This window comes from Phalacrocorax aristotelis, chromosome 1 (genome assembly GCF_949628215.1).
Source record: "Phalacrocorax aristotelis chromosome 1, bGulAri2.1, whole genome shotgun sequence".
Classification (NCBI taxonomy): domain Eukaryota; kingdom Metazoa; phylum Chordata; class Aves; order Suliformes; family Phalacrocoracidae; genus Phalacrocorax; species Phalacrocorax aristotelis.
Genome location: NC_134276.1, coordinates 81,542,686 through 81,562,754, shown reverse-complemented (window position 1 = coordinate 81,562,754; position 20,069 = coordinate 81,542,686). Strand labels below are relative to the sequence as shown.

Sequence of the window (20,069 nt, the reverse complement as noted above, 5' to 3'; positions counted from 1 at the left end):
TCTATGGAAACAATGAACCATATTCTTAGATGATGATAAATCACTGCGTGGCTACGAATGTCAGCATGCGTAGCTTACTGAGTTTTGCAGTAAACTCTAAATTCTCCTCCAATCTTCTGAAATGAAACGCTATTGTTTCGTTTAGGAAATAGTACAAAGAATCCTCAGGCCTTGGCCATGAGCACGAAACACTCTGCCTTTTGCGTCTCTTGATGGATCGATATCATCCTCTGCAGTTACCCCAACCTTCATAGCTCAAATCACACTTAATCAGCCAATTGATTATTAATGCTACCTAGCAGAAGGTGCAAAGGAAGGCAGGTTTTTGAATGTTTTTCCCAAAAAATGTTAATAAACAGAGTGAGGGAGAAACATTCAGTTCTGTAATAAAACAAGCTCACGTGCAGCACAGCACTTCTAGGAAAATATGCCTCTAGAAGAAAATCCCTTTTGCCAAATGCTTTGGAATCCACATAAAGAGGAAAACGCTACATGCTTTACAGAGAAGAAAATCTTACAGGATAATACTGCAATAGTTAATGCTTCACAAGCCAAGTGACCAGGGCTAGAATTTTTCCAAGTTCTGAAACTCTGCAACTTTAAGTGAAAATTAATGGAAGTTGCAGAGCGTTCAGCATCTCAGAAAGTCAAGCCTTTAATTTCTGGTGCTTACCATGGCTGTCTAGACACATCAGTGCACCTCTGCAATATAGCAGGAGTTTATTTCCCTACTTCTCCATCACAGGCACTGAACTTGTTCCCTCTTCTATGTAACCTCCTGCCAAGAATGAAAAATAATGAGGTACTCCAAAGCCAAGAAATGCTGAGCTTCCTTTTAGATATTAGCGTTTTACCTCCTTTTCCTTTGGTTGATGACAGCCAACACTCATCCTTTACAATGCCCTAATGAGAATGCTAAAAACTTGCTGTGAAAACATATTTTTCCCAATGCACCTGTGCCAGAAAACTCTATCACCCAAGTGGCATGACACTGAATTACAGAGGGGACTTTTGCACCTCCAGCTGCAGTACCGGAGCATTCCAGTATTGTTACAATAGTACTTTTTGTCACATAGCTTTAAAAAACACAGACTCTTTTGTTGATCCTCTATAAGTAGCACATACCTTCAGTTGGCTAGTAAAGGCTAGGTTGAGGGATGGCCACTGGTTTGCAGGCAGGATGGGCAAAGTGAAAACTCAGAATTCCTTAAAAACTAAAAATTTGGCTCTCACTCCCAAAATTTTTAGGCTTATTTCCCTAAATATTTCTTTGTATTTCTCCAGAAAGCATGCAAACTTTCTGACTAAGAGAGGCCCAGGTAGTACTCAGTACCTTTGTCTGGAGCATCTTGTGAGCAGTTTTCATCTGATCTCCACACCAAACAGCATTCATGGTGTTACGTGTCAGACTGTGGTGACAGTGAGGGGCTCTGCTCAGGCTAGTTTAGGTGTGTACACTCGCTCATGAAACTTTGGTCTGATCCCAAATGGCTGCTGTTACATTCTTCATGTACTTTGATGTTACTCAAAAGATACAACTCTAACTCTGAAGCTGGCTCTGCTGTGAGCAGGAAGCCAGAGCAAACCCCCTCTAGAGGTCCCTTTCCCCCTATGCTTTTTCTGGGACTAATGAAGGATGTGGGTCCAATGACACTCCAGAAATGACATGAGTAAGGGCTACTGCCAGGCGGGATGGTCTTCTCCTTCCTCCCTCCATCAGCTCCTTTCTGTCAGCAATATTTTGATTGCTTGCATACAATCAATGCAATGGTCCTGTGGTGACCACCCTGCTGAGTCCACTGATCAACTGAAAACTAGTCTGGACAAACCCCATTTTTTCTCCCAGACCAGCTCTCAGATCCAACCGCCCTGTGCAGCTGCACATGCACAAGGCAACCGGCCCTGATGGTAGGGACACCAGAGGGCAGAGATTACTACTTTTGGCCACATCAGCTTGCACTGGCTGTGGAGGTGCAGCTTTTGAAATTTTGCAAAACCTGAAAGATTCAGTTGACCAAGTTGGTGGTATTTCGGCTTCTAGATCAGTTAAGCTCACTGGAAACTCCTGGTCTTAGGTAAACCTTCCAAGGGCCTTTGGAAACACGTGGAGGCCCCTGCCATCCCCTTCCTCAATAGTCCTACCTTGCAGTCCTCCATTCCCAGCAATGGGGCAGCAGGGGCAGGGTGCTCTATAAGACCTTCACACCTGGCTATTTATCCTGCTGCTTTCCTCCTCCTCTCCCACTCCTTGCCACCCCCTCTCCTTGCCTCTGGTAATGCCTGGACTCAGCTGCCCAAAACCTTGCCCAGCATCCGTGCAGCTGAGCCAGGCTGCTCCCCTTGGAGCAGTGGTAGCTTCTGCCTGTTCAGCAGGAGAAGAGGGACCATGGAGGAGCCAGGCTGGTCAACGCAACCCTGTGTGATCATACAGGTGTCCCCATGGCAGGCAAGCTTCTCTGAGCAGGCAATATTTCAAGCAGAGAGGGAAATGACATGAAGTCCCTCTTGACTGCCCCACCAACCTCACCTCCTCCCGCCCCAAACCTGGTTAAGAAAACTCATCCACTCATCAATAATCCCCCCACTCATCAAAGGAGTGTTGACCCGTCGCTGAGGCTGAGATAGGGACTCTCCATCTTTGCCCTGTCCCAGGAACACTGGAGGCACAGAGCACATGTGCCATTTCAACAGCAGGCAGAAAAAGTCTAGAGTTCAGCCCAAATCATGAACATGCGGGTAATTTGTGTTTTCCAGCTGATTCACGAGTCCTTGCCCTAATTTAAAAACAGACTAATTTGATCTGACTCTGAGGCAGAACACATTGCTCTGCACCCTTGTCATTGTAAAGGTTGTAAAAGCTAACGCATCTCAGCTGCAGTTTACCCTCCACCTCCATTCCCAAACTGGATGTACCAGCATTAGGGATTATCAGAGGTCAGCAACTCTGGCTTTCAACACCTCAAGGATTTCAGAATGAGGTTTCATTGCAAACTGGTACAGACAAAACCTTACTGGATATTTGTACTGAAATGGGAGTGAGTGTATACCACCTTCTGTATATGAGTGAGGGGATTACTGCTCAGCTTGTGGAAGGTTCACTACGGCCCTCAAGGGCTTGCTCTAACTTTATTTGCAAGCAGAATTCTCCATCCCAGATGAGGCCCTGCCTGGCCTTCAGAAAGGGTTCAGCAGCCCTGATAGCCCACAGTCTACCAGACTCTCTTCTGTTCTCACTCTCCCATCAAAGCTTTCATGGAAACAAGTATACCTCTAAGAAATAACAATTCAGCAACATTTTCTCAAGAACTTCCCCACTACTTCTGAGGCTCCTGATCAAACTGTAATAAACATGTTAACTTGGCAGCTGGTAAGCAGGAAATTCACACCATTTGGAAACTGTGAAACTTTACATCATGCTTTTACCAAGCAGCATGATACAAGAGCACCCTGACATCACCAAAAAAGCATAAAAAATGGCAGCTGTTTCAACTTGGTAATAGAAGTGCAGCTTTCCAAGTTATAGGATGTGCTAAACTGAGCAGAAGACAGGAGAAATTTGGGAAATTAATGAATCTGCCATCTGAGTTTGAGCAGGCTGTTCAATATGTAATGTCTGTCTGGCCTGGAAGCAGATCTGAAGCTGAGTCTGAAACTGTATTTTCCCTTCATACATACATAAAGACAATAACCCAGTGGATATAGCAATTTACAAAGCTCCCCCTTTGAGTGCCCATAACCAACATTTCCCCACATCAAAATACCTACTTTCACAATTAATGTGAAGACAAGAAGAAAAAAATCCTACCAATAAAACTGACTTCTGTGAATCAAAGATTCAGAAAGTCAGAGTAGTCCATCGAGCGTAAAGCGTTCAGATGTATATTTCCAAAATCAAGAGAAAAATCCCTCTACTGGTGAATAGCATTTTTTCTAGGTCAGCACTCAGCAGGAGATTTGCAAGTGGGTATTTTTATTAAGCATTACAACTGCATGGAGGCATAGCTGTGTTTTTAGCTTGAAACATCAGTGGAGGGACAATGAAGTAAAAAGAGAAGCAGACAGCACTGCAGCAAACTTGGGTGAGATGGTTCCGGGCATAACTGTAGTGCTAACACACACGTACCTGCCAGCAGTCCTATGAGAAGCATTACAACCCATCCTGACCAGGCATCCAGCAAACTCTTGATGAACTCCCATATGGATTCCTTACTTTTGCTTGTAATCTGAAATTTAACATATATATAGACATGATGCTGATTCAGGCTGATGTCGTTTTAGTGTATAATGTTTAAAACAAAAAGTATTTAACCTCCTAGAAAGTGTATGCAATATCTCTACTCTATAATCCCCCCAGTCCAAATCATTCTCTAGAGGTGCTCTGCTGAGTAAGTTGCCCTTTCATACTTAAAAACCCAAGATGTAACCACATCCATATTTTTAGAAGTCCTGCTCAAGCCATACAACAAGGTAGGAAGCTATAATTCTGGGAAACGGCTTGTTTTTCTCGCCACCAGCATGGCTGTAACCCAGGGGGCTCCATCAAAGCCCGACACCTTTACCTTTCTATGGCGGTCAGTGTCGCGAGATTTCTCCCGCAGCCAGTCGATGGTGTGGAAATCTTCATAAGTCCCAACGTCAGGGAAAGGCTCATCCAGAAAATCCATCAGGTTGCCAGAACCGTTCATGTCTCCTGCATTGACCATATTAGGGTCTGTATGTAGAGGAAAACCAAGTATGTCAATGAATTCAAGGAGCTTTGCCAGACATTTCAGAATCAAGTTTTCCAAAATGCCTCCACCAACCACAAAGTCAAGAGAACATGAGTCAGCACTCCTGGTGGGCACTTCCTGAAATCTATGCATTGCCACTAGAAAAAGTATTTTGCTGAAGACTACTTCAACAGCTTACATACAAAAAGCACAGTGTCCCCATGCAGAAATACCATCTTTCCTGAAAACAGAGCCCCAGAATCCAGCATGTTTCTGGACTTCCTCTGCAATGATACATCCTGATCACATGTCAGAAGAATTTCCCTGCCTGCATGGAGATTAGCAAGTAGGCAATGTCACCAGCTCAGAAAACAAATGATAATACACTAGAGTTTACCATTCATCATGAATTGCAGATTTTACATGGCAACATTAGTCATAACATTGCAGCATTGCCTAGTTCTGCACGCTCAAAGCTCTCTGCATTGATCCGCTTTCCTTCCACTGCCCAGAGAAGGCAAAGCTCGAGACCACAGTATGTCTGCTCTGCATCAGGTCTGGAAATGCAGTATCTTCAAGTTTGCTTCTCAAGGGCTAGGAGCAGGACTGTTCTTCAAAGAACCTGAGTGGTTACCTTCTGTCCCTTATACACCTTTCCAAATTTGCTTTTAAGAAAGCAGGGGGAGAAACAGCCACCACCTGTCCTGTTAGAGCACAAGAGGAAATACAAAGCTACCTGTCCCCAAAATATAACAAGCAGTTACCAGAAGCATTTGATAGTTAAAAAGGAAACCAAAGTAGGCTGTGAAATACTATACACTTAGCGTGTGGCAACAGGCTGAGTGGACATTTTCAGCCCAGAAGTTTTTGGGGACATGCTCTCTGGTTTTACAGACTACAGCTATGAAAGCAGAGAAACATCCATGTCCATCACTCTGAAGCCCTGAAAACTATACCTTGTTCATGCAAGCCATGTAAGCAAAGCATGAAGAAGTTAACCAAAAACCACCGTACCCCTTTTTCCCACACAGAGCTCGGCAGCCCCTGGCTAGGTGCAAAAGTGACTGTTACCTCCTTCCAAGGTGAGGTCCCAAAGCAGTCACTAATATGACAAGCTGCAGAAACAGCTGACATCATTCTCAAAGAGAGGAGTCTTTAGCAGCATAAGAATCTATTAAATGAAGTAGTTCAGACACATAGGGTTGGATTCATCCAACTTAACTTCAGCCATCTGAAAGTTTGGTGTCTGGACTATAAGAACCACCTAGGCTGCCTCTAGAGACAGAGGAAGATGGTGTGCGGCAGGTGAGTGCCTGCTTCTTGAACAGTATCTGGTCAAGGACCGTTTTCAATACAAGGGATAAGAAGAAAAGGAGGAAGCCGTGAACAAGAACATACAGGGACACAAACCTGATGCAAATGATAAGGGAGGCGGTGATGGGGACCAAACCTGGTCAGTCACACTCACTGGTGAGGGCACGTGGGAGTGTGAGAATGTCTATTCCAGTGAGGTTGTCCGATCAGGGACTATGTCAGTTGGGAGACTATGGGAAAAAGGGGGAAACCAGAAACAAAATACACAGAGGCACAGACCTGACAAAGCAAACATGGGGACAATGTCAAGAAACAAACCTCACCACTCACACTAACTGAAGAGCTATTAACTGTGTGTGTGTCTCTGGGACACATGCTCAGCTTTGCCACTGGTTGAACCTGCACACGGGAAAGTGCCAGCCACGTCTCCCCGCGTGGGCAGAGACCCCGGGTCCACAGGCTGGGCTCCAGTGGCCGGGTAGGAGGGTCCTGGGCTGGGGTGGCTGGAGGAAGCTGCTGCGCGCTTCTACATCACTTAACAAAGTGTTGTTCTAAAGAGTGATTAATCCCATCCATCCTGAAATATGTGCCTGGGAAAAGGGTCTTCCAGAAGGTACCTAGGGTTTGTAATCTGAAATGGCAAGCCTAAAAAAAAAAACCAAACCATTTAACAGGGGGTTACAAGAGAAAAAAAAACACATGTAAACACATAAATGTAAATGGGGACAGACACAGACTTTAGAGGTGTTAAAGAACTGACCCTGCAGAGCCTGTAGCTCCTTGACAGACACCAGACAACTTTTGCAGGTCACCAACACGGTACTAACAACTGCTACCGACTTTCCTCTGTCAGGTACAGAAACAGAGATTTCACAAGTAAAGAATTTGGATCTTCGGATCTGTGAGGAGACTTCCCAATTCTGTATTGGATCAGGCGAAAATGTGGCAGATAAGCTTTTAATCAGCTGTCCATACACCCTGCTGCTCTGTTCAGCCCCCTTTATTTCCTCTCCATTTTCAACTGTTTTACTTGAATCATCTCCATTTAATTTTTTTCCCCGGGGGTGACTTCAGGGATGTAACAAGCATGAATACTCAGCTTTGTCTGTGTCCGCTCTTTGCACTCCACTGGGTTGGACTTTTTGGACGACACAGACAATATGCTCAGCACAAGCAGCTGAGAAAAGCATTATCTTACAAGGCAACCAGCAGGTCACCATTATAATTCTATAGAAGCGCTTTTAAGTGTGGAAATCAAGTAATCTCCAAGCACTGTGGCACGTTTGTCTGAAAGAGAATCAAGCAAGGGAGTCGCAGCCCAGGGAGGGAAACCAAATGCAGAGCAGGTGTCCCACATGGCGCTGCTGAGCACGAATAAGCTGCCACAGGATTGAGGTGATTTAAAAAGCAGCAGTTGAGTGGCAATTGAGAATAGCGAAACTTAGCCAAATGGATGAGAGCACGCTCCTACATCTGCTAAGGGAAATGAGAGCCTGAAGGTGGGGTGCTGTGGCTGACACCAGGGAGCTGAAGTTGCAAGTGGACCTTGTGTTCAGCGTCTTGTAAACCATGACCAAGGACTAGAACGGGAAGATGAAATGAGGTGAAAGGATTAGACCGTGATGTTATCTGTAATGCTGTGATATTCTGCAGATCGTTTACGTCAACCTATTCTTCCCATACAGCAAAGAAGATCCTGTAAAGAGCATGCAGTTCGGACTGCTTGCCTGCATAAGGCAGCCCCCCCCGCTACAAAAACAAACTTCTGAGAACTCTTGTGCTGAAAGCGTTGGCAAGCTTTCCTTAACGCTACAAGAAAACTCCCCAACATGCTAGTTATATCACATAAAAAAATAGCTTTTTAAGCATGTTGTCAATGCCCAGCACATGACAGTATTGTGGTGGGTAATACCAAGCCAGACCACAAATATGTAGGATAATTACAATCTCAGCCTGAATCTACCCAAAAAATACGTGCTACACAACATGTCCAGGGAGAGAAAAATGTGCTAGAGACCACAGAGCTATGGAAGACTAAGCAAACACACTGTGAACTCTAGGTAGCGTACCAATACCTGGAAATCACAGTTAGTGGGATGATTATCACCCTTAAAGTTCACTTCAGATACCACACTCTTGAAAGCAGAAATGTGATATCAGGTTAAGCAAATCCCAATTCTTGCAAATAACACCTGTCTACAGCACGTTTGGACTGAGTACTATAGAGTTCCCATCTTATTTCCTAGCGCTAAGCACCGGAAGTATCACTTTATTTTGCATTTATCTATCTCACCTTACTTTGACATCTGAAACAATCTACAAGGTTTATTTCAGGATAAGCTAACTTGCCCTCTCAGAGATGCCAGCAGAAATAGAACCTTACACAAGTCAGTCAGTCGCAGATATTTTAATTTAATACACATAGGTTAAAGGCAAATTGATCTCATTCAAACATGAATTGTAGCCAGATGTACTGCAGTAATCCACTCTGACAATGGCAGTCATCATTTGTGGTGCGAGTTGTCTCACCTAGCATGACAAATCTGCACTAGACTCTGGACACTAAAATCTAGTCTCTTTTCATACCCGATAAGGGGAGGTAAACTCTCTTCAGATGCAATTTATCTAATGTATTTTAGACATCTACATTAGAATGAGACAGATTGTTTCCCCAGAAGTGCTAGTTTCTCTTCACTGATTACCAAGAGATGTCAGAGGTAGACATCCACATCTCATCAAATGAGTCCAACACTACCCATTCAAAAGAAAACATTGCAATACCATTACATGCAGAATTAGTAACAAATGCAACTCACAGCTACCCCTAACACCTGAGCATCTAAGAGATTTGCATAGTCTGACAGAGCTTAGATACACTGAAAGGTGCTGAATCTTGCTGAGTAACTGTTTGTATTTGGTCCCTTTGGTGTTTCATGACTTAGACGTCCTTGCTCTCCTTTCCACTATTGCCCGTTTGTGTAAGGGCAAAGGTTTCCTGCCTGTCCCCTATTCTTCTCCTACTAATTCCTGGCATTCCACCTGTTTTCCCTGGGGCAGACATCCAACATTTTCAGTGAGCAGTCTGCTATGCTCCATGAGAGGCAGCAGCCAGTTTGGAGCCCATCATTCTGTAGCCTCTTAGGGACTTTTTCCCCATCGCTTTGCCTCTGTTGACTTTGAATTGCATCTGCCATCTTATTCCCTGCAATTCAGTAGGGTGCCTCCTTCAGCTCTTCACAGTGAGCGCTCACTTTTACTATACAGCTTAGCACACCTACAACTGAACGTTTTTGTCAACACTCTGCTTTAATAATTGTAAACAGGTTCTCACTAAAAGCTGAGTAAGGAAGCAAAGAAATCTGACTGAACTACATACCTCCTGAACTCAGAAGAGTTCCTCCTTGGAGCTTGGTTAGCAGATTTCCTTGGATTTAGACCCATGTCAGACTACAGTGGTCCTGTAAATGGAGCAAGGTCCTGGCAGGGATCGATTCACAAATGAGAGAGTTCATAGCGCTAGCCTGGCAATTGTGCCTCTTGACAGAGGCTCTCCGGGTTGCCACATAGCCCTAGACATCTTCCAGAGAGCTTGTGCCAGGTCAACCTCATGTGCAGTCCCAGATCTCCCAGCTAGGCACGCTTGGTGTGCAATATTCTGAAGCCAGACAGGCGGGGATGCTGCCCTCCAAACACCTGAGGTGTTGCGTGAGAGCAACAGGTAAGGATCAAAAGAGCTAGTCCAAAGATTAGCCTGCAAGGCCTGCAGGAAGCCAGATAATTTTTAAGTAATCGATGAAGCCTGCTATGTAAAGAAAGCAAAGAAGAGATTAGTGCAAAAAACCTACAGAAGCTGGGTGCGAACACAACAAGCGGCGCACCCCGGCGGGCTGGGACACGCCAACAAGCACAGCAGGTATCGCATGGACTGCGGATCTCTTCTGTTATGTTTACTCAGTTTTTGTTATTTTTAAAGAACCAAAAGGTAGTATTATTATCATATTTCAGGTCATGTTCTTTCTGCAGGTCTCGCATTGTGTAAACTCATCGTGTGCTTCAGACCGGCTGTACAATACACTGCAGCTTGGAGCTAAGTTTTATAGAAGAGCAATAAATTACCCTTACAGTGGAAATGTTGACAACCTCTCAGCTTTATAGCATTGTTACAGCATGTGCAAACGTAAAAGCCACAGCTCAAAGAGCTCTATCAGTGAACTGACGTTCTAGGTATTATGTTGACTGACTGATTGGATCTGAAACATATTTGACATGGCAAGCACAGACCAAAACATCCCATGGTTCAAAGAAGCTGAAAAGTATACCAATGGGAAACAACTAGCTGAACAGCCATCAAAGGAAAAGTCTTGGCCCTGGCCTACTGCTACTAAACCTGCTAGTTCCATGCTACGTTCTCCTCATCCTGTTTTCTGTTTTAATTGGACGCGTTGCATGGAGGCAGGCAGTGCGCTTTTTAATGCGATTCCAGCTGGTTTCGAGTTACTTTCAACAGATCACAGTTACTGAATTACTTCAACACTTCAAATGTTTCTAGCAGATAAATATTCACCTACGTGCTTTCATCTTTATGCTGTTTTCCTTGAAGACAGTAGCGGGGGGGGTTACTGTGTGAAACATAACAGCATGCAGGCAGCAAAATGTGCCTCTCTTCAGTGACTCCTCTGCTATCGCATAAGGTAGAAGGGAATGTGGCAAGAGGCGGGGGGAAGAAAGCAGAGGCCTGAAGGCCTGTGCCAAGTTCCTCAATTCACATTTGTGTGGAATAAGTTTTCCAGGGCATCCAAAGCATCATCTGTTCCATCTCTTCCAAACGTGGCGTGAGTTAGCCAACACAAAAAAGCAGAATAACAGTACATCTCAGTGCTTTTCTATGCTCTGGTACCAATATACATGCAATGAGAAAACAGGGTGACACTACTCCAGACACAACACTTTTTAAATGATTCACGGTCATTTCAATGATGACCCCACTGGAGCTGAGCATGGCACCGACCTGATCTGTGCTCATATGAAGCGATGTGGCAGCATGTACTGCACAAACGAAGAAGCATGTGGGCTCTGAAAAACCCTGGAATTTATTTTTCCATAGTACAGAGTAACGAGCAATGCAACCTTACTAGTTTACTAACTGGCAACCACCACAAGACTTCTTTGTGCTGATGGATAATTTGCCACTCTCTATGCCCTTAGTACTTGTATCGACCCTTCCTAGTACCACGTTCTCAAAACAGCCAAGCATGGTGCCCCAGCCTGATGGCCATTAACTGCTCAGTGTGATGTGTCGAGCAAAGGCACCTTGTCTTGAGAGGCAGGTACTCTGCCAGCACCCACCCACACCCCATCCCAAGGGATTTAGACCTAGTTGCAGAGATGGATGCAGAGCACTCTCCACCCAGGCCTCAAAGCAAGATTATTAACGGGATCAGCTGGAAAGAGGCGAATGAAAAGTACAGAGGGATGATTTGGGGCATACGTCTTTCGGGGAGAGGTGGGAGGATGAGGTCTGTTCAGCCTGGAGCCAAGAAGACAAAGCAGGGTGGATGTAATTCCCCCTTCCACCACCCACCACACCTCGTAGAAGGCGATCTAGAAACGGCAATGTGACATTGCACCCTACAGGATATAGGGTGCAGGTAAAAGGTTATGAAACATTCTTCTGAACAAGAAGTAAGATGCTGTTGGGTGGTGATATCACAAGGAAGATGTCTTCAGCAAAAGAAAGCAGGCTGAAAGACGAGGTTTCTGCAGGTTGAAAAATATCCATGGGCAATTTAAGACTATTCACCTTAGAAGCCTCAGACTGAACAAGCCATTGATTTATTGACCACCTGTCTTAATGATGGTGTTTCATAAAAAACATTAAAATGGCCTTGGATCGGAGCAAAGTTGAGGCTCCGGGAAAAATAAGAAAACACTGAACTCAATTACAGGCCTTTTCCTGAAATATAATGTGCATGTAAAAAAGTGGAGAATAGTTAAACTGGGAAAATCCAGAGGGAAAATGGGATGTTAAAATTGGCAAATGCTTTTATTCCAATTCAGGGACTAATTGTGCAGTCCCCATGTATCAGTAGATAGCACTGCAAACCCTCAGCCTCCTGTCTTACGAGCGCAGGCAGGCTGCGGTATCAGAAACGCTGTAAAATATTGCAGCATTCTACTGTATGGCCCCCCCCCCCCCCCCCCCCCGCATATTAAGGAGTTTCCTGCTATGATACTGTGGGCAAGCTAAATACAGTCACATCTTTGATGTGCAGCTTTACCCTGACTAACCTCTATGGAAAAAATTATGAAGCCACAGCAGAGCTCAAAAAACACAGGGCACCAGATCACAGGGGAGAGGGCCTGGGAGAGAAGGGGAAGGTGGGAGGGAACATTTGGGATAAATGGCAGAAAATTGAAGCACAAAAGGGTCCTCCAGACCAAACCACAGCCTCCAACCGCCCCTCCTCAGCCACCACACGTGCTCACAGGGCAAGCACAAGGAGATAACAGGGCCGGCCGGGAGCGCAGGCAAAGAGAGGCATGGGGGGACATGGGGCACACCAGTGCACCCCGGGAGCTGGTAACCAACCATCAGCGCTTCCCGGCCCTTTGGACACGGCCTGACTCCCTCTCCTCCTTTTCTCCTCCCAGGACGCCCCTGGCTCACCACGCTTCTCTTCCCCTGAGGAGCGCACCCCTCCAAGAGAGGGCACCTCGCCCCGGCATCCTGCTCCCCACTCCTTCCTGGGACGACTCTCCCTTTTGTAGCCAGTTCCTTTCAGCATGAAATATCGTGTGTCTGGTCTTCATTTGAGCTTTCTTGGAAAGTCTGAGCAAACTTAGTTCAGCTGTTGAGTTATGTCAGAAAAGGAAGAGGAAAAAAAAAATCCCAGCTCTTTCCCTGTGAGTTCCAAGTGGAATTTTTGCACTCACATAACTCATGATCGCTCTCTATTAAAAAATGCTAAACTCACTTCTCTGTTTCTAGGGAGTCTTAAAGGTCCCTCCAATAAATTTAGTTGTTAGCGTTGATGTTGGGCTGTGGAAAAAGCAGGAGGGAAGCGTTGTTGGCTCTGGGACATCCATTTGCAGTTTTCAAACTGAGCTGAAACATCTTTCTTAAAGGATGCCCTTCTGCTAAGAGCCCATCAGCTTGGGCAGACGAGTCCTGTGGGCCTGCATCAACCCTGCACACCCTTGCTTCTTGAAGGAAACAAGATTGATTAGGTAACATTCAAAAACCCTTCAGCATCTGGGGTAAGGAACAAAGCTTCAGAAGACAAGACAGACTGGAAATCAGGCTACCAGTGTGGCAGCATGTATAGTTTCTATTCTTGATTTCCCTCTAGTCCCCTTCCTCCCAAAAAAAGAGAGGGAATTTCCCTCCTGGAGCAGCTGTTTCTACTGTCACAGAGCTCCAAGCCAAGGCTGAAGGATCAGGGGTGCTGTACAGTTTTCCGCCCTGCGCCATATACACGCTCGAACTTTGCAGCACCGGGTTTGGGTTTTCAGCACTGCTCTTTGTCTCCTCACTCAGAAAAATGAAAGGATTCAGGCTGGGAGGGGGGTGGAGAATGGTTCTTGGACTGCAAAAAAGACAAATATATTCAGAGAGAACAAAGTTACACTGTCAGAAGGGAAATGCCCTGGTATATAGTTACTCCTAAACAGCTCTCTCCTTAAATGGGGTGTTCAATGGCATTAAATGCACCTCTTGCTGAAAACCTTTTTAAGCTTTCAGCTTAAAGCTGATAAATCTGCAGTAGAAAAGCCATTAAGCTGTTCTAGCATGTCGCTTCTCACGATTTGAGTGGAGGCCAGTGAGTCATTTTCACACAGGTGGAGGGTAATGTTTTCCTGTTCGCAGAGCACTGATTTTTACTGCTGCATTTGGTGCCGATGGGCTGCACGGTTACAAATGATTTACTTCATACCGCCGAGAAGGAGCTCCCCCACCTGCCAGACGGGGAACCCTTTTCCTTGGGATGATGTTTGAGAGCAACATGTTAAAAGTGTTTTAGGAATAGCAGCCTACCTTAACCCTGCCAGAATTTCTCTTTTGGCAGTAACGACCTTGTGTGATTTTTTTGGTTGTGCTGGACGAGAGGTGAAGACGTCTGAGGAAACCCGATGCCTGGTGCGTATGCATGCCACACACACGCAGATGAGTTAGAGTCCTACTCTACGACCTGATTCCATTTCACTAAATGGAAGAATCAACACACACACATACCCCCCTTGGGCACCCTGCAAGTGGTAGCCTCATGGCAAAAGCAAATTGGAAAAGGGCTGATACCTACAGGCACTACATCGCTGTTTGGGGGTCGTGCGCCGTGCTGAGAGCCAGTCAGACCTGAGACGCTCACACGACACAACACTGATCATCAACGCACATGAGATGGCCCTGAACCATGGGTGATGTGGGGGGTTGGGAGCCTCCCCCTTGCCCCCGCACAAGCGCTAGGCTACAGTCACGATGCCGCTCACCTTCCCCTCCAGCCCAGCAAATAATGGCTTTGTGATGAAGCAGCTCCCAGACCTGGGAGGTTGTGGCGCTCCAGAGAGCCTGTTTGCTCCAGGCAGACAGGAAGGACCCAATCCCGGGGCAAACGCTCCCATCCAACACCATCCCCTTCCCCTCCTCCAGTCCTTCTTCAAAAGCTACCAGCCACTGCTTTTGAGAAGGCAGACCCTGACACGTGCAGAGAGCCCTCCAGCTGGGGATGTTTCAGGACCACCCTTTTACACTAAATAACTGTTAAAGGACTGAAGTCCCGAATTTCTGAGTTGCCGCAGCATACGCTTACAGCTGGCGCCTTGTCTTTTTTTGCACAAAAGATGCCTGACAAACTGGGAGACCCGCACGCATTTCCTCAGCGCATTCAGATACAATCCAGGGTAGGGGGGGAACCCATTGCGCCTGTAAAACCCATGCGTGGCGGCCCTGCTGTGCACTTCGCGTGGGCAAAGAGCCAAGCCTCGGTGCGCCTGGTGAGCAAGAGCACGGCCCAACTCACACCCAGGGCTGGAGAGAGCTGACCCAGCCTTGACTTCAGAAGGAGCCAGGAGAGCAGACCCAGGACGGGCGCTGTAGGATGGAACCCTCCTGCCACCTCATACAGTGCCGGGTTTGGATTTATATCGCTTTTGAGGCTCAGTCTTGGGAAAAAAAACCAAAGGTTCTGCTGGAGAAAAATAAAGTTGAAATGTATTTTTCTTTTTGTTTTTGAAGAACCTGCCTTACTTTATTTCAGTGACTCATTACACACTTCCCCTGCCCCCCCCCCATTATTTTCTGAGCCTGACACTACCGCAATACACAATCGCTGGACACCAGAATTCACCTTTCACTAGGACAAACAACCTCCTTCAGCACAGGAGATCCAAAATCTCCCCCCACAAGCGTACGGGTGAGCACACAGACACCCCAGGCCTGCCAAATTTTCAGATTTTTATAATAGAGGGAAAAATTTATTGGAAAAATGAACAGGGTTTTCAAGAATAAGAAACTTCCTGCAGACTAGGAGTGAAAAGTCACCTGACACTCTGTCTGTGATGAAGCTGCAGCTGAGTCATCCTCCGTTCTCTGGCAAAGGCACAGAATTATTTATCAGAACTCTTAAAAAAGAAAAAAGGTGTAATTTTATTTTCCTGACTAGTATAAGCTCAAAAATTAATTTAGCTTCTTGCAGTCTAGCATTTGTATTAGAATAATTTTTAAAAGGAATAAGGTGTTTTAAAACCCCCTAAGTTATATTAAAAAAGCAATACAGAAAAACCCTGCCACAGAAGGGTCACCATTTTTTCTCTCCACAAATGGATGCCTTCATATATTTGTATAGAGTGCATAAACACCCACACCAGGAAAAGAGAACAGAGTCTGGACTTTGCTTATATAAAACCAACCGTCCAAAAAAGCAGTTTAGCATGGATTTTTCAGCCTTTTGGTGATCGGCATTTTGTGTAAGAAGTAAAAATCTGCTTGTCATCTTGTATGTCTGTTCTGGAAAATAATTTTTCGTGCTTCTGTTGGGCGACAAGCAAAACCTCCCTTACACTACAGCAAATTCTGCAGGAAACCTGCCGGACTCAGTACTTTCAAACCCCGTCAGCAAAAATTAACAATAAAGGAAAAGCCTCTTTCCCCAAATACATCTACGAACCCCCTAAGCAAGTTAATCCTCATTCCTTTATAAGCTCAGACATATCTATCTGTACAACAACAACTTCCCTTAGGCATCCAGAAAAAAAAAGGAAAAAGCAAGGAATGCAAGCAAAACAGTATCGCTGCTCTCTCTCCACACGACTGGATGATGATGGCTGCTCACGTAAATACAGAATTCAGCAGGCACCCGAAGGAGCCATAGCAAAAGCGACGGACAAAGGGCCTTCTTCAGCTTTAAAGCTCCATCTGGCAGCATTTCTGCTGGGGATGTCAGCCTGGAGCTCAGCGCAGAGCCAGCAGGCAGCCTCTGCACCTGCAAACCCTCTGCCTGCAGAGAAACTGTGCCGCTTTATTTTCCAGCAGAAACTGCCCAGCAGAGCTGGAGCTCTGGGACAGCAGCACGCGAACAAGCGGCAAATCAATTTTCTGAAGAATTACGTTGCTTACCTGCAATGCAACATCATTTAGCCCAGTCCCAAAGATTTTAATAGCATCCTTTCTTGGGTGGTATGGCTGCAAAAGCAGTGATGTCATGGGGAGGAAGCAGTAACAATCATGTGACTGCATCCTCCCTCTATAGCATATCTGATAGGGGACGGGGACAGGGGAGACGGACCAGCCTGTAATCCCACAGGATTAAACCGCAAGCCTCTTTACCCTGCCCTACCTACTCGGTCACCATCAGAACACGTGCTGCTTTTTTCCCCCCCTAACCTGATTATTTTTAAAAGTGTTTGTGGATTATTTTTGCAACCACAATCTCATTTTTCACAAGCAAAAGCATAGCAAGTATGCTGCGTGCAAACCAAGAAGCATTCCTGCTGGCTCTGCAACAATGCCAAGGTGTCACATTTTCTTTCATCTTTATGAAATAGGTAATCACAGCAGCTTGGAAATGAGGCAAACCACAATTTCACCATCCCTTGCATTTTTCCTTCTCACGGTGCTCCATTTCAAGCTTATCCAGACTGACTTCTCTCCATCTTCCGTGTCATATTCAAGCTTTGCAAGCTTACCTCATAGGTTTCATCCCTGTTATCTTCACTGCTTCATTCTCCCCGCCCTCTGTCCATCCACCCATCGCTCCACTTGCAGCCTTCTGCCTTTTCTTCAATGCAACCGCCACTGCTTGAAAGATCCTCTCCTATATGCCAGCCTACCTTTCCTTTTCAAAACATCTGCTTAAGTTTTCCCATCAAATATTTAAAAACTAAAACATTCTAAAATGTTTCATTAAAAAAAAGGTGAAAAAGCAATTAGCCTTTCACACCTCAGAACCATCTATTTGGGGAACTGGGGGGGACGCAGTTTGGTTGGGGATTTTTGTTTGGGATTGATTTTGGTTTTTTTTTCCTTAAAAAGCATTTTATTGTACTTTACAATGTATTTGAGTTCTACAACAAAATAATAATTTCCAAGTTCTGATTGTATGAATTTTGTACAAGCCACTAGGATCGCGTTCCCCAAGGCAGAGCTTGTAACCGTTCTTTGTGAAGATCTCGTACATGTTCGCACATGTGCAATGTGTTTTATTTCAGGACGTTCACACCTTACTGCTCACTTTCCCATATTTGAATATTGTGCAGACTGGTTTTCCCCTTAAGGGAATCCAGGGATGTGCTTTGTATGGCCAAGCAGATGCAACAGCTAGGTAGAGGGAGATCTTGCGCAAGGACACACACAAAAATATCCACGGGTGACTGACCAAAGGCACATGCGCGACTTCCGCTCACTTCGAAGGCAGGCAGTTCTGGGAGACCTTTCTGTCCCCGTGTGTCTGAGCAGGTATTTATGGATGCGCTAAGCGGGCAGCCCAACCTAGCCAAGCAAGCCAGTTGGTACAGGGTGTCCAAAACCTTTTTTCCAGAATGGCTACCCAACTCCTCCAAATCTTGTCTGTGAGTGGAAGAACGTTCTGGCACTCCTTATTTCTGATGCCGACTCCGCATACGGATTTTATTATTAAATTTGAATCCTTCACTTGCTCCACCTGAAGTTCCCACACCTTTCTGAAGTGAGAAGCATGCCTTTAGAGAAGAGGTTTGAGGATGCCCTTCATACACAGCACGGCAGATCACAGTTCTTCATCGTCACGGATCGGTAAGAGCATCAGGCCTACCCTAACCATGTCAATGAAGTGTGGAAAAGTGATGGAAGCCCTAACTTCCTGCCAGCGTCTGTTCTTTGCGCCCATTAAAATCAGTATTAATAGGCCAATTGAATTCTGTGGAGGAAGTTAAACCAACACTGAGCACTTAATTTATTTTCTTGATAATGCCATCTGGAATTTTCCTTAATCAGTTTATGAGGGGGGAACATGGAAAACATCAAGCAGCAGTTAGCTGGTCAGACACAAGCATCTATACCTAGGAACTTCTCTGCCACAAGACACTCTCTGTAACACAAACGCCAAGTCCTAGACAGCGAACAGTAATTTTGTGCACTAACCAAATCAGCACAAGGGTTTCAATCTCCCATTTTTTTCCTCAACAGTTTTTCCTAAATTAGATCCTTAGTTTTCTCTTCTCTTACCACAGCTGAACTCATCAAGTCACTGCCGAACACGTATTCTTAGCTGGATGGTCTAACTGCAAACAAACTAAAAGGGACAGAATACCTAATTCTCAATATAAAATGTGATTCCAAATGCCTCGATGCGTATGTACAAATTTAAGAGATTATAAGAAATCATAAGAAGCCAGAAACAGCTCCTAAGAAGCTTTTAATTCCAAGAATACTGAGATTTTCCAAAATGCAAGCAAATCACTTAATTGACATTTACAGATTCCAAAAACAAATCAACTTTACTCTTTGGTATCATCGGAAGCAAATACTTAATCAATTGAGTGGCCTCAGGAAAAGAAAATACTCTTCACATGATGCTTTGTAAAAGATTGTTCTTGCTTTCACTAGCCTGCAACTTTCTCAAGTCTCTCTGTAAATATATTTTTCCTCCTCTGGAAGATATACGACTCTATAGCTAAAAAGGAGACTGGATGCAAAATAAGCTGCAAGTGCCCTCTTCCCTAAAAAATGCAAACTTCAGGTTTACATCTGCTGAAAACAAAATACATAGTTCATCCAATTCCTTAAAAAAAAATTTGCTCTTGTTGTACAGCACTTACCTTTAAGTCTTGCAAAGTGCTTATAAAAATGGCAGCAAGGAATACATATAGGCCTTCATTCTTATAACAGAAAATCCATACTGACATACCCATTATAGCTTTTGTTGTTGATCCTGGCGGTGGTGAGACAGAGACAGTTGGTATTCGAAATGACTATTTCCAGCACACTGTTTAAAAATAACCTAAACTCTGTCATACCCTTAACGCCTTGTAAATACTGCACAGGGACGGGAGTCATATGTCAGGACAATGACTTTTCCTGTGGCTCCTGCAGCTTCAGGCTGCCGAGAGACACTGAGAAATGGCCTTTCTGCAATTCTGCAGGTTTAACGTTTCCTTTGTGAAAGCAGCAGTAAAGTTCATCCTAAAAAAGTTAACTCGTATTCTTTTGAGTGGCTTCCACCTTGGAATTAGTCATAAGGAAGATATTACAGAACTAATAATGTCAACTTACTTCCAATACAAATCTACAAAGTACAAACTTCTGTTACGATGAAGAAAGGCAGTTTGATGTGTTGCAAGTGGAGCTACCGCGAATTCTGGGATTCCATCACAAGCCTCTGATACAGCTGTCAGCTCCTCGTGAGTGATAAGCACGTGGGAGAACATACCTGCCATTCCTTATACTCCACATCCCTTTCAGGTCTTCAGTGCAACCTCTCTAGGATCTCTGATTTCACATATTTCCTCTCTTTCATTTGAAAATTCATTCATTCACCTGAATTACAGCGTTATTCAAAATACAAAATTTTTTTA

At 44.9% G+C, this 20,069-nt stretch overlaps 1 protein-coding gene across 2 annotated transcripts in view; it reads right to left on the bottom strand.

Moving 5' to 3' along the window:
* Positions 1-20,048, bottom strand: part of CLCN4 (chloride voltage-gated channel 4) — a 47,491-nt gene extending 27,443 nt beyond the window's left edge. The window contains exons 1-3 of one of the 2 annotated variants that reach the window (XM_075095320.1): positions 19,403-20,048; positions 4,560-4,711; positions 4,124-4,223 (exon numbers count right to left, since the gene is read on the bottom strand). In XM_075095320.1, the coding sequence (XP_074951421.1) occupies positions 4,124-4,223; positions 4,560-4,711; positions 19,403-19,406 (256 nt within the window). In that variant the 5' untranslated portion in view covers positions 19,407-20,048. Of the gene's footprint in view, positions 1-4,123; positions 4,224-4,559; positions 4,712-16,635; positions 16,723-19,402 lie in introns of those variants that run through there. The other variant, XM_075095329.1, reaches the window with a different exon arrangement.
* Positions 20,049-20,069: the final 21 nt, after the last annotated feature.